Raw genomic sequence first — 16100 nt, forward strand, 5'->3', positions numbered from 1 at the left:
TTTTCATTTCTAATGGAATTTCTATGCACTAAATGTAATATACAGACGTACCACTTCCTCAAATCTACAATATTACCCTTACCCATCTGACAGAACTTTATTATGTTGAATTGTGGATCATCTACAAACTATACAACAGTGTTTTCTTCTTCCAATTTTTAGAAGCTGGGGTTTCTGAAGATTTGAGAATAAGACAATTATCGAAGTGTTCTGGATTAACAAAAGGAAATGAAGATATTATTTTGTTGTGTGACAAAGTCCACAAAGGTATCATAATTGTTTTATTCCTCCTTTTTCTTTAAAAAAATATGTTTTAATTTAAAATATTACCAAAATATACAAATTATTTGTAACAACATAAAGGTTTTTTAAAAAACCTTAATACTTTTGTATTAATTCAAGGATTTCTAATTACTCCTGTTTTTTTGTTATATGAAGAATGTGTGGCTGAAGAATATGTTAAAAAGAAAATAATAATTGGAAAAATCACTTTGAATCTCTTTTTGTGATAAAAATAACAGACTATCATGGAATTAAAATAAGAATTGTAAAACAGTGAAATACCATTGGATACTATTCTATGTTGGAATCGATGGTAATGAGAAAACGGATGAATTGGTACAGAGGAATGCTCTTAGGAGAAGTATATGATTAAATTTTATGCTGACATCAGAACTATCATTTAAATTGAAGGATAAACCCAGAAAAAATTAATGTTGATTGGAAAGAGTTCAGTCACAGCTACAGTCATGGAATGTAGCAATTTTGAACTCTGAGTACATAACTTGACTGCTTAACCCAATACCTTAACATAATTGATATACTTACTTCTAAGTTATCTCCTGTTTACAGTACACACATGAGTAAATGACATGACTGTTTAGCCAAACACCTTAACCATACTTATTCTTATTTACTATACACTTATGAGTACATGGTGCATAGCGTTTTTTAAAAGTGTTTAAAGATGCTTTTTTCATTGGGTATTTTTAAAAAGTGCTTAATTTTCCCTATTCAAAAATTATGTTTTAATTCTTTACCATGTCGATTTTCGCCATGTATGATGCAAAAGCGTGCTTTTCAGATTGTTCTATTAAACGTTTTTACAATCCATTTTGGCGTACCATCGATCTGTAGCGTATGAAAGCGCCAATCAATTTACATGTTTTTCATTATTTTATCATGATCATGTAAAGTCTTTGAAAATTATTTTGCGTCTTTTTATGTATATAGTGCTTAAAAATATTTTTTAATGCTTAAAAAGTACTTAAAAGATGCTTATTTTTTGTTGAAAGATTTGGCTACACACCCTGGAGTACATTACATAACTATTTGGTCAAACACCTGTTAACATTTCCCCTTAATAGTGAGTTGTCCAGCAGGTGGCGCAGCGCCACAACTACTGTGTCTGTTTACAAATGTAAGAGAGAGATTTTTAATATGAAACAATTTGGAAGCAGCAATGTACTCGGCTGCTGGAGTAGTTTGTTTTCTTTTATTTCTTAATTAAATTTATTGTTGAAATCATTCTCAACTTGACTCATCGCCACATCGAAGAGCAAACAGCGAACGAAAGTAAAAGAAGACAACACACCCTAACAGAATTGACATACTTACTTTTAACCTATGTATAACCACTAATATATAACCTATTTACCAGTATAAGTAAGTAGCTGTTACTAGTCTGTCCTGGCCATAACTAAGCATAGAGAGCATAGAGGAGGCATTTACCAATGGTATTGGATGGCCAGAAATCTCGTGTCCCGAGCATTCTATTTCTTCACTTCTAGTAATTTACATTAATTTTTAGGTTTTAATTATTTAATTTTTTAATGTTTTAAATGTATAGTTCTTGTTTTTAATGTTTTTGTTTTTCAAATTCTGTTCGTAATTCACTATTATTACTGGATAAATATCTTCATGTAATGCATTAAATTCTGATTTTGCAAACTAAAAAAATTCCTGATATTTTTTGTTATTATTTAAAATACAAAACAAAAATATTTTCTTTTTAGCTTTTATGTGTTTCTTTATGATAACAGGGTGGCCACCCACCTGAAAAACCTTGAAAACCTGGAATTATCAGGGAATTTTTTTTATACTGGAAAAAACCTGGAAAAATCAGGGAAATATGGATAAAAACCTGGAAAACCTGGAAATTTTTGCTTATATATATTTTTTTAATTTCACTAATTTAAATTATTTGCTAATAATTTTCTTAATTTAAATTGTTTCATCCATTATACCCACATTTTTTAGACGGAAATGTATCTCCCAACAGTTAAAATGTCATCAACTTACTTTGCCTTCCTCAAAATTTGCTCTATTATAGCCCTGTTAAACTAGAATACAACATAAAATTCTCCCATGCAAATGTAGAAACCTTTGATCTCTATGCAGACTGTGCAATTTAGGAAAGGCAAAGATTATGGCGGATGTGGAAGACGGGGTTAGGATTCGGTTTTTAAATTCTGTCCATGTTCACACAATGATTCAAGTTTGTTCGCAATTGAGAGTGGTAATTTTTTTCTATTTTGACAAAATGTTTTTGTATTTTTAACTTTATTAAATTCTCTAAAAATTAGTTAGTTATAATTTAATAATAATGGATTTTATATTGCACTCTTTTTCTGAAAGCTTTTCAACTCCCATTCAAAGAAATCTGTAAATTATTTTTTCTCAGCAAACCAACCAATAACGCATTTCCCCCCATCACTAACAGCAATGTTTGTCGACAAATTGTTACAATTCTTGCATTAATGCTAATTTTTTCTATTTCATTTTAACCTTTTATAGTATATTTTTATTTTGAAAAAAGTTTTTTTTCGAACTAATTATATATTAATATCAAATTTTACGGTTTTGTTGGTATATATTAGTTTTTTTATTCAAAATTCGAATTGTATAGTTATCACAATATCGAAAGTTCGTAAATGTTGCTTGCATTCCAGAGATGATATTTCAAAACTCTCTTTTAACCTAAAAAATCTGACAATGACTAAGGAATATATAGGAAACATATTAAATGATATATATACATAAAATATATTTTTTTTTATTCATATGTGTTTAGTCAGGAGAAGGAAAACGAAACTTAGTGTTTTAGTTCTGTACTGTACAAGATTCCAGTTGTTCAAACAAAAATAATTAACTATGCTAAACTAAAAAACTGTGTGTTTAGATTCGAATTCTTTAAATGTTTTAATTTCAAATAAGAAAAAAAATCAAAAAACTATAAATTTTAAGGAATTTTATCTATTTTTTTTCTTTTATAGAGTATAGAACTAAAAATTAGACAATTTTACATTTCTGACATTTATTTTTTTATACTGAATCTCTTAAAATAAAAATGCTATTTCAAAATACCATTATTTAAAAATTTGACTTGAGATATTGGTTTAAGGAAAATATGATAAGTGAATTTTATAAAAAGCACTGGTAAGATGAAATACAGTATAATGCAGTATACAGCACAGCTTTATATTGAATTGTAATTACAGTGAGTCACAAACGTGTTGATACACTTATGACTTTCAATGAAATAAGACTATCCATTAATTAAAATGAATGTTTCAGAATGTATATTTAATGATAAAAAATGTGTTCTAATCTTAACAAAACTGAAATATTTTAAATGACAATATGAAGTATTTTAAAAACAAAGGAAAAGTTTATTTTTAAGGAATCAATCATCAAAAAGTGACAAAAACTTGATTCCACAAAAGTCATCATACACTTTTAAAGAAAAAACTCAGTCTATTAGTAATCTAATTTTTCGTTAAATTAACATTTAGTGGAGTTTCCTTTAGCATCTACAATAGCTTTTAAAGGTTGAAAATACGTGTAACTAGTTTTTTTTTTTTTTTTTTTTTTGTCAGGTGAAATTTGTGCAGAATATTTTTTTAAAATTTTTACAGAAACTTTTACAACACTCAATTGCAAATTTATGAATTTTTCCACAAAATTTATAATTTTAATCTCTGATTTGAAGTCCTTCTTTTAAGCATTTTATCACACATTGCACAGTTCAATTGAATACAGTAAACTAATTTAACATATTTATTACTGATTTACCTCTTATGAAGACAAATAATCAAATTTGGTCTATTTTATTACGACCACAAGTCATTTTTAAATGATAAAATAAAATATTACGGAGTTAACAAGCAAAAATTAAAATATAATTTTGCTATTATAGGTTTGATACTATAATTGCTAATAAAGAAATGAAAAATTTAATGAAAAATAATTAAATAAAAAAAGCAATTGACGATAATTTTAATTCAGAGATCCAAAACATTTAAATGTACGATGACTTTCGTGGGGTAACATTTTTGTTACTATTTGATTAAAAAATTAACTTTTGCTTTGTTTTTAAAATATTCTGTGCAGTTTTGCTAAGAATAGATTATACATCTTATTATCAAATACCCATTGTGAAATATTCATTTTAATTATTGAATTTTTATTACCTATTTCAATATAAGTTATAAGTGAGTGAGCACTTTTGTTATTAAAAATTATTGATATATAATCACCTGAAACGGTTTTCTTTTCCTTAATGAAAATATATTAAACAATACTTATCCAATGTTTTATTGGTTATTCTGATTTTGTCATTTTTAGGTACACTTTGAGCAAATACTACTTAAAGCAACACATTAAATTCACTAAAAAACAATTAAAATTATTCAATAAAAACAATATATTCTGCAAGCTAAACATATTATTTTCTCCACGTCTAATTTTTAAAAAATTTATATTGTACCAGAACATTAAAAAATAATGAAAAAATATCTTGTAACAAAATAAATTTTTTTTCAAGATATGTTTAAAAAAATGACATTTTGAATAAGATATTTTATAATACAGACACTTTTCTTGTACACATCCTACACTTTATAAGAAAAAAAGGAAAAAAACAAACCTGGAAATTTTAAGATTTTTACCTGGAAAACCTGGAAAAATCAGGGAAGTTTGAAATCTGTTTTGAGTGGCCACCCTGAATAAAGAAGGGATTCCTAGCATTTTACTCTTTCTCAATTTCTTTGTTTACTATATTCTAAATCCAAACAGTAGCATTATATAATTGATCTAATTAGCAATAAATTATGTTCTTTAAAGAAAGATGCTTCAACAACATTCTTATTTTTTGTTAAATAAATGTTTAACACTTATATTAAAATGTTGAAGTTGATAAAGTGATTAACGATGGAGTAGAAATGTTCTTTTTTATAATTTTTAAAACATTTTTATTTTAAATTGTCATAGTCATTGCTTGATTAAAAATTTCATTTGCTTCAAAACGATGCAAATTGGAGATAACGGTTAACATGTACCAAGGTAGAAATTTTCAAAATAGATGTTAGTTTTCAAGACTTGCCAGACGTGAATGAGAAGAAACAAAGGTGATTTGTAATATAAAACAAATTTGCCAACGAAATATGGAAAAATAAAGGTTAGAAACCAAACTAGAAAATCCACAATAGCTGAGAAAAAAAAAAGAACAAGAAAAACCACAGTGGCCGAGAGCAGCAAATCAGGGTATATTACCCTGACTATTACTTCCAATTTTGACTGTCATTTCCGATTTCTTTACTTTTGAAGTGAATGAAGTTTTTAAGCAAGTAATATCTTACCACTTCAGTTTCCTGAATTATTTATTGAATGCATAGTCATTGTTATTTGATTAACACGTTTTCTACTGATCTTGTGCTACTGCAGGATGCTAGTCTAGTGATTGTTATGAATTTGCTCAGCACTGTCAGTGAGCTTGTTAATTGTGTATGAACTGTTTTTTTTTATTTATGGTATATTTTTAGATGATGTTGAAGTTATTTTCTCCTGTCTGTGCGTGGATTGGAGTGCAAGAGCACACTTAAACCCTGCTGACTTCCATTACCAGGTTAATATAATTTTTTTTTAAATAAAATAAAGCTAGATGTACCATGGGGATGTTCAAATATTACATCAGCAAATTTTTGTTCAATTTTGATCCCCTTCCTCTTATCAAAAAATCAAGCAAATCACAGCATCCCTTGTTTATTCCTCAAAAATTCGCAGCACCCCTTGTTTATTGCTTTAACTGTAGTAACCTAATCTTAGGATTAAATTCAAATAAAATATGTAACTTTGCATAAAATAAAATTTATTCTTTAATTTGTTTTATAAAGTTTTGCGTAGAATACTCTTTAGGAATCTTTTGTGGTCTAAACTCTTGACATCTGAAGTTCTTTGAGGGCCTGGATAGCCTGGCTGGTAGGGTGTTGCACCCATGTCCGTGAGGTCATGAGTTACGTCCCTGCCGGTTGAAGTTTTCATGTGTACAAAATAGTGACCGGTGCCTATTAAATCTTTTGAAGTCACAAAGTCCTCCAAGTTCCCATAATAAATCAATACCTTTTGGGACGTATTGAATTGTAGATTGATCGTGCTGTAGTTCAGGTCAAAATTACGATCTGTAAATGGAAAGATTGATGATTTGTGATTGTGTCCTCCATGTGGAATGGGATGTGATGTATGTATTTTGTCTCCAAATCATCCTCAGGGATGTTTTCCAGACTATAGCCTACTGCGCAGCTCTAGTGTAAAGTATATAAGTAAAAGTTTGCTGAAATTCTTTAATGAAATGTTTTCATTCCCTGAATTCAACTTTTATTCCGATTTTGAAATTTTTATTCATTTGTGTTATGAATTAATTTGACTTTAATTGGAACTGCAATTTATTTGCTAATTTTTTTCTTTTTTTTTGTATTTAAAAAGATGTAAAAATAAGAGGAATTTGATGCCCAATGTTAGCATTACTCATATCCCTTTTACCACTTTGTTAGCAAAAATAAACAAGTCACAAACCTCCTTCTCCTGTTAAGCCTTTTCATAATATTTAGTTGCCCCTCATTTATTTTCTTAGAGCATTTCTTTATTTTAATATTTTGTATTGTAATAAAAACTAATTATTTTTTTATCATAGTACAAAGTAAAAATACGTGATTATCCTTTCCTTATCCTCTGTTATATTACCTATCTTAAAAAAAAGAAGAGTAAAACTTTTTATAATTTTATGATTATTTACGTATTTTGTCATAAAGATTCAATTATTTGTGATACTATTGTATAATTTTTCAATCCTTTCTTTCACAAACATCTCAAATTAAGTAAAGCGGGTAAGAAATTTTCTTTCTTCTCTATCTTTCTTTGAATTACTCTTAATTACTTATTAAATAGTCTATCACAGTTTTCAATGCAATGAATAGCTGCATTGATCATTGATTTTATTCTATTCAGGTCTTTTACTGGGACTGGAAAACCTAAAATTGTCAATAATTTGAATTTGTTGCATTGTTTAGTCATAACCTAGAAAAGTCTTGCAACAAGCCTAAAAAGACAACTCTTAAAATTTACTATAACATTAGCTAGCCAATGTAGTTATGGTAAATGAAACTAGCATACATTTTCATTTTTTTCTGGAAAAAGTGCATAGCAACGTGGTTTGTTTTCTTAGATTGATTAAAATAAGAATTTGCACAATATACCTACTTTTTTTATTAATAGTTTCTTGTTTCAAATATTTTCTGCATAATAGAGCATTCTACTATCGATCAAATTCTTCGGCATAATAGCAACAACAAAAAAACTTATTATTTTAAGTAAAAAAATTTTAATTAAATTTAGATAAAGTTTTTATATAAATTCACGTTTTGATGAGTTGAATTATTTGTTCATAAAAATAAGTTATGTATAAAAAAAATTTAATGTACTTTTCAGAGAGTAACAGTTCTGAAACTGTTTTAATTTTGTTATTGTTTTAAATTTTCTCTCATTGTTTAGACACATACATTTGTCACAAACTTGATTAGACAGGATTAGATTATCATTGTTAATCATTACTGTGATCATTGTTGTATCATTAGAAAAACAATGATGACACAATTTCTTAGAATTTTGTGACTTTTTGTACAACATATAATCCTTTTTATTGTTAATATTTACTAATAACTTGTTATAGAACTGAAAATATTATCAAAAATATTAAAAATTAATTTCAAGCAAATTTCTTTCACGATGCAGTCATTTTGACTGCTTCTGGGCAATATAGGTATTTCAGTCTTTCTAGTGTTAATTAGTTTATCAAGATCAAGACAGAAACTTATGGTTATTTTTAAAACTAAAATTGTAATTCTTTTACCATGTTCATTTTTCAAATAATTGCAATAATTTTATTAATCGTACGTTCCACTGCTTTTATTTACATCCAAGATTTTATTTAATACTAAAATACATATAAATTAGCATTGGAACTCTTTCAAAGCTTTATAAAATTGTGTTTTTTGCCCATTTGGAGTATCATTCTAAATCTGAACAAATGAAATAACAGTAATATTTTAAATTGGCATTGTTAAATGGGTTGTATGTGTTACTTTTAGATTAGTTTTAAATATAAATTTGTTTCTATTAGCATTCTGCTATATAAAAGGTAGAAACCATTAACCAAATAAATGATATTATAATAGATGACACATATTAAAAGATCATTAGAAAGATTTGTTTCTTAACATAAAAGTATCTGTATACTGAAAAAGGAAAAACTAAATAAATATTTAAATAAAATTTACCTTAAAAATATATTTTTTGACATGTTTATGAAATTAAAATCTAGAGAATGATTTTTTCAAGATGAGGAGTTTTTGCCTAAATAAACTCTATACTTAATGACTCTATGGTTAAAGCAATGTGCTGTAATTGTGAAGGACTTAAGTTTAATTTTTTAACAGCAGCTTTTAGCTCACTCAGCTTTAGAGTAATGGGTACCAGCTTGTCTGGGAAGTAAATACAGTCAGTTTGTAATGCTGCCCATATTGGCACAATCATGCCATTAGTCATGAAATTGTGAAGCCTTAGCCTTCTTTATATCCTGACCCACAATGGGCTGTTGGCGAGAATGCTTTATTTTACTCCTAATACTTAGAGTGTTTACATTTTTAAAAAAATCCTTTGGACCAAAAGAATCTCAATTTTGTATTCTTTTTAATTTAGTTATACATACATAAAGAGACTATTTAATTTTATAAAAGCCAAGTGTAATAATGCCTCTTTATTTATTTAAATTCATTTATGTTTCATTTATTATAGTTTGCTATTCCCATCAAAACACCAAGATTTCCAAAAAATTATGAACAAGAAGTATCAATAAAATTATGTAGAAAATCTGATGGGAAAACTGGAGTGCCAATGAAATTTCGTTATATGCCATGTGATGGTAAGTACAATACACAGAAAAGGAACACCTTAATAACTTTTCATCTAACTATGGGATTCTTCTGTATAGCCTCAACCTTAAAGGTGCAAGGCTTAACTTGAAATATGCTAAATGTTTATTACAGATGATATTTTAAATTACGAAATCAGACACAAAAAACATACTTTTAATTAATAAACATAATTTTTTTGACGGATATGGATTATTGACCTTTGAAACATGGGATAAAGCCTCAATCTGGAAAATTTAGTCCCACTTGTTTAATCTGGAGAGTAGTTAAAAGTTGATTTCCCTTTTTATGTATTTTTCCTTATTGGTGAATCTAGTTTTAAGAGACCATTAAATAATTTCCATTTTATTTACTGTGGTGTATTTCTGTTGGGTAAGTGCAATTTTCCAAGCTTAGAGACATCACCTAAAGCCACATTGATACCACACCTATAATTGCATTTTATTTTGAAGCTAGTTTAAATATAATTAAATTTAAATTAAAGCAAAACAATCAATGCCTCACCCCTTTTAGCAGGCAACTGTAAAATTATCAAACCTATACAATGTAGCAATACCATCGCAAATAACACATAATAAGCTTCATTTTAAATATCATAAGAACTTATCTTATATTTGTTTTTGTTTTTTACCATTCTTAGAATCTTAAGAGCATGCTAAACTAGGAGATCAACTGAAATCTTCAATAAGCATTTAAAGCATGATTTTTTTTAAAACTTTTTTTTTGTCAAGTAAACATCTATATGTATGCGCATGCACATAACATTTATCTATCTATCTATCTATATATATATAAATATATATATATATATATATATATATATATATATATATATATATATATATATATATATATATATATATATATATATATATATATATATATATATATATATATATATATATATATATTCAAAATGAAGATAAAACAGAGGAAAATTATAGACATATGAAGAAAAGAAAGGGTTAAGAAAAACAATATACTTATTGTTTTTCTTAACTTTCTTCGTGTTTTCTTGTATTTATTTATTTTGTTGTTTATATATATTAAAATCAGACCTCCATTACAAGTTCATTCGACCTTAGACAAACAACAATTTATTAATTCATTGTAGAAATTTTTTTTAACCTTTTAAGAAATTATTTTAATATAAAATATCATAATTAACTTTAAGTATTAAACAAACAAAACCAGAGTAGAAAGATATCTAAAAAATTAAAGTTTTGATCTCACGAAAAATGACCATTTTTCTTGTAATTATATATATTTTATTGAATAGTATAACACTTTTGAGAGTTAGTAAAATGTATGGAATTTGATCCCAATCTTTCTTCCATATATTGAGAATATGATACCTCATAGATACGTTCTTCAATGAAATAAAATTTGATTGTGATTTTTTAAATGCAGAACGGCTTTGAAATTATATCTTTTTAAAGGTAATGATAATCTTATATTATGGTATGTTTTAGATTATGATGCAGATTTACCTTTGAAGCAAAAACAACCAAACCCATCTGATTGTATTTCCATGCCAATGTCAGCAATAAAGCGTGAACCAAGTAGTACACCAGATGTTCATAACCCAAATTTTCAAGATTTGAATGGTAGTTATTATTTTATTAATGTTTTATTTAAACTACTAATAAAAATTGCCAGTGTAAAGAAAAGTTTAATTTTTTTTTTAACTAAATAAAAATGTATTTATAATAATCTCTTAAAAACTGAGTTTCTAAAATATAGTATTTTTTAGTTTTATATGATTTCTGCTATTGGGGAAACTTCTAAAAATTGAATAATTTCTATTTGCCATTTTAAGATGGTTATAGATACCTCTTCCCATAAATTTTCTAAGTATAATTTTATTTTTAAAACCTTAAATTTTCACCTCATATTTCTCTGTCTTCCATATTTTGTGCATTAAGTTCTTTTAAGAAAATTGAAGCAGAATTTAAAGGAAAAAAAATTTTTTTTTTAATGTTTTAAGGGGAGGGAACAGTACTTCCAATAACTATTAATAATCAAAATTGTTCACTCTAATTCTTAACTCATTTAAATCTAGCACTTTTTTACGTATGAATTCAAGAAAAATGCTCATTGTTTAATGCAGAGATGATAGTGCTCTGGAAAAATCCGGATTTTTTGCTAACCGCGATCCGAAAATTTCAGGAATTCCAAGGTCCAAACGTTTTAAGAAATCATTGATCACATTTATGCATAAAAATTCTTGCATATTTTATTTAAAAATAATAGAACTAGAATTTATACTTGGCATCTGTTTCAATTGTAAATATTTTCTCTGGAAGAATAATAAATGTGAATAGAGATAAAAGTGAACTTACATAATTATTAATTTAAATAATGCTGCATATAATTTATTTAGAATTTCATGTTGTGAAGACATAAATTTTTTGAAGTGCGTCATTAATGATTTGACACAATAAATTTTCAGGATTTTTGACTTGGGCTCACAATCACTCCTGTTAAAGGCAATATCTCTTTTTTTCTACATAAAAAAGTATGATTATTGAACTTAAAATTTGTAAAATCAGCACAGATTTTGAACTTATACCAGTACAGATTAATAATTTTGGGAAGCTAAAATCTATTTTAACCCCTTTCCTTTAAATGAAAAATTGTCTTTTATTATCGTAACTGGATGTAAATGTAGAATGGGTTTTCAAGAGATATTTGAAGAGTGTGAGTAAATTTGTATTTTTTAAAAGAATACCTATTTGGGTTAGGATAACTCTTAACTCAATAGCTGTACTACTGAGTAACAGTAATATGTATTGAGTTATCACTCAATATCAATTATTGAGAGTGCAATAGTGCCAATTTTTTAAGTCTTAAAATTTTTTGTTCTTTTTAATTTCGAAACCAATAAATTCTAAAGCTGAGTGTGCCTTACTTATTTATTTTTGTTCTATGACTCTTGAAAAAAGTGTTTTTTCCTTAAGGGGAGTTAAAAGTTTCATTTTCGATAAGTTTGTATTATAGATCAATAATTTGTAGTGCTTTTTTAATGCATCCTGAATAATATATCCATGGCAGTTTAATTTCTTATTACTACTATTTTATTTTGGTGAAAATTATTTCTCCAATTAATCCTAAAGTATTAGACTGCTGCTCTAACGTAACTAATTGCTGAAATGCAAATTTAGGGTTTATTTTTACTATTTATAAACTTATTCTTTCTCTTTTTTTCAGGTCTTATAAAGTTCCTTAAAACTTATAATAATTCAGAATTTGATGCACCTGAAATTGAAGAAACTGAATATAGATTGCCACTTGTAACCCCAGAAAGTTTCCTACGCCAAGCAGAACCTGCCGCTCAGAAAGAGTATGCAAATCAGGAATGGAGAAATACTAGCTGTCCTGAAATTAAGTCAGTTCAAATACTAAGATCCCATATAATCAATTTTCTCAGGGAAGGCAAAGCATTTTTAAAATATTTGCCTGCTCTATTATCCATGAAAGATGAAAATGGAAACTCGTAAGTTTAGCTAAATCATTGTTTTCAATAGTATAATATTTTCAATTTATTTTTATTTCCTCCATTTAACCATCTCATGATAGATTCCAATATAAGATTTACCTTTTAGAACATTTTCTAAATTATTGCAGTGTTATTCTATTCAACTAAACATTTTGAAATGTGTATTACGTTTCTTGAACTTTTAATTGCAAACAAGCAAAGTTTGGGTAACTTTTATTTTCAATTCTTGCTAAGTACTTTCAATAATTTAAAAAAAACTTTTAATTTCATAAAACTGTCAAGTAACTTTTTGCACTCTTCCTTTTTATCCGTTTCACCTGTGCATCTCAGGGGTATACTATCCTAAGTGATATCGTCACGTTAACTCTTCCCTCATACTGATTTCAGGTATAAAGCAACAAAATATTTTGAATTCCTTTTTGTTCCAGCATTCTAATAGAGTTTTTTTTACGCTTTTAAATATTTAGGAAGAAGTAAAATTTTCTTTTTCTAATCTCCTAAAACGAATTTATTTTTTTCTCCATTTTTTCTATTACATGAAAAAAAACTATTCCTTTTCATTACCAAAATCTGGTAATTTCTAATAGACATAATTTTTAATATTATCAAAGGTTAATTTATAAAGAAATTTGAATCTTCAGTAAAACCTGTTAAAGCCTCTGATGAGCAAAGAAAAATGAAGTGTAAGAGAGAAGGACAGAAGTAACTTTTCTTCTTAGGATTACCAAAATATGATAGGCCTCCAAAATGTATCAGATTTTCATTCATTGAGCTGATGTTTGATCTTTGTAATTGATAACACTCTTGTGTTTATTTTCTGCAAAGAATTTTTTTGTACGTGGGTTTCATTTCATCATTATGTTGGTGTTTATTTGAATGCTTAATTAATTTTTTTAACTTTATTATCACAGCATGTTAATTTTACTATCTTTAAAACTTTTATATCAGCTCAATGTAAAATAGTATTTATTTCAGATTAATGAATTACATCAGGAGGTAATAAAAATGAAATCAATTTTTTGCATTGAAAATATAAGCGTGATAAATGATGCATAACAAAAAGAAATATTTACAGATGTATGTATTAAAGCTTCAAGATGATGAGAAAACAATGTAAAATCACAGATAATGTAAGATAAAGTAAAATCACGGAAAACATTTTATTCTTAATTCAACCTTGTATGAAAAATTATGCTTCATTAAGTTTAGCAATCTCTTCAATATTTCACTATCTTACTACTATAATTAATATGGGGTATTAGTTTATCATTTATAATTAATTTTTCATTTGTAAGTTTTACTGCTTATGGGCAAAAGTTATTTCTTCAGATTAACTCCAATGTTAATCTGAAGAAATAACCTTAATGATCATTCACTGTATAATGATTCACTATGTATAATGAATCACGCAGCATGATTTGTATAAGTGTAAATTATGAATCACCCACTAGGATTCACATTTAAATAACCTATGAATTACTTATCAGGATTTTCAAAATACCATTGTAGTTTAAGATGCATGTTCCCATTAATTCTGATTTAAGATCCAAATTTACGAGATTTCTGGTGATTCAAATTTTTCTTATATGTGAGCCACTTATAAGAAACTTTTCTCATATGTTTAAGATGCATGTTCCCATTAATTCCGATTTAAGATCCAAATTTACGAGATTACTGGTGATTCAAATTTTTCTGATATGTGAGCCACAATGCCAGTTGAAATTATTTCTGGTTCTTGACAGTTAGTTCTTTTAGAATTCTCAAAGTTTCTCCCCTTTTCTACGTATAATTAATATTATGAAGATCCTGTAAATAGCCTTGTCACACACACAAAATAAAGTGTTGGTTTGACTCAATGTTCTCTATAAAGAAATTTTATCACTGATCATAATTATTTGAGTTAAAATTTTTCCAAATGTAGTGTGTTATTTACCAAATTGGAATTCATAAAATTATAATTGGTTTTAAAAAAATTGTAAAATATCGATAGTTGATCAATAAAAAAAGTCAGTTTAATTTAAATCTTTAACAAAATTTAAAATATCATGTTGAATTTTTAATCTGAAAGGCTTCATATAATATAATAAGCCACATTTTAAAATTGTTCAAGAAAGCATTTTTTGAAACTTTTTCCAGATAAAAATACCGCAATTTCCATGTAGGAATTATGAAATAGCTGTATATTGTGCTTGTGGAAATTTTCTAAGCTTCTAAAGTACCTGTTTAGAAATAATACTAAGGAGTAGTTTGATGTTAAAATATCACTTCTGGAATAAGTATCGCTGTATCGTCCTATCCCTTAAATTTTTTTTGTTCATCTGAATATCATGGCATACAAAATTACTCTCAAGTCTAATTTTAAAATTTCTATTTCATTTAAATTCCTTATTTCTTCAATTGCAGGCTGCTTCATGTGGTGGTAGCTGAAAAAAGTGAAAACTTACATTTGCTTGTAAAAATCATAAAAGCAGCTCCAATTGGTCTCATAAATCAAACTAATGATGCAAAAATGGTAAATAATTTAAAATTTTTTTTGTTTTTTAAAAGTTTGTTTTGTACTTTTTTTATTTATTGAAGCCTGCTTTTAAAGTTAGTGAGGATTTTTCATTGGCAAAATGATTTTGAAAGCTTTCTTAAATAGATAGGGATTTACTTACTTATAATTAAAGTGGAACTATGAAGCAACTGATGGACAAGCATATATTTCCACTTCAGTTTCTTAGTTTAAACATATTCAGTATTAATATTTTTGTGTTTTGTTGACTTTTTGGTATTTTTCGGATTCTTTTTGTATATCTATGAACGGATTATATAATTTCTGTGACTAACAGGCGAAAAAAAAGTTTGTATTATTTTTTTAAGGTATGACCATGCAAATAAATCTAGTTTTTTTTTCTAGTTAGCAGAATAAATTCTATTTTTACTATAAATTTATATTATAGTTATTATTGTTACATTAATGTTATTTCTCTCTTACATATATATTCATTTATCATCCTTTATCATTTTCTTTAAGAAAAATATTTTTTCTGAATTAATATTGTAACTCTAACTTCTATTATTATTTAACTTCATAAGAGTGCTTTTAATCTCTACTTTAGACTTTGCTTACTTTGATGTACTTACAACATAGTTTCTAAAAATGAAAACACATTAAAATATTTAATTACATATGAAATAAAAATTATTACTTTTCCCAAACCTTTAACAAAATTTTCATACATAATCTATATTCATTTAACGGACATGTATAAAAACATATTTCGCTTTAATCTTGTAATAAGTATCGATCCACTAAGGCATAGATTCCCAATTCTTTTTTCAAGTGAAATATT

General features: G+C 26.6%; 1 protein-coding gene across 9 annotated transcripts in view; it reads left to right on the plus strand.

Annotated features, from left to right (window-relative positions):
• The window catches only part of LOC107454790 (uncharacterized), a 130767-nt gene that overhangs the window by 16434 nt on the left and 98233 nt on the right, over positions 1–16100 (plus strand). For all 9 annotated transcript variants that reach the window (XM_087159916.1, XM_087159922.1, XM_016072086.5 and 6 more), the window contains exons 7-12: positions 163–267; positions 5823–5905; positions 9130–9256; positions 10739–10873; positions 12477–12762; positions 15169–15277. In XM_087159916.1, the coding sequence (XP_087016042.1) occupies positions 163–267; positions 5823–5905; positions 9130–9256; positions 10739–10873; positions 12477–12762; positions 15169–15277 (845 nt within the window). The remainder of the gene's footprint in view (positions 1–162; positions 268–5822; positions 5906–9129; positions 9257–10738; positions 10874–12476; positions 12763–15168; positions 15278–16100) is intronic.

Source organism: Parasteatoda tepidariorum, chromosome 3 (genome assembly GCF_982258835.1).
Source record: "Parasteatoda tepidariorum strain Cologne lab strain chromosome 3, Ptep-v5.0, whole genome shotgun sequence".
Classification (NCBI taxonomy): domain Eukaryota; kingdom Metazoa; phylum Arthropoda; class Arachnida; order Araneae; family Theridiidae; genus Parasteatoda; species Parasteatoda tepidariorum.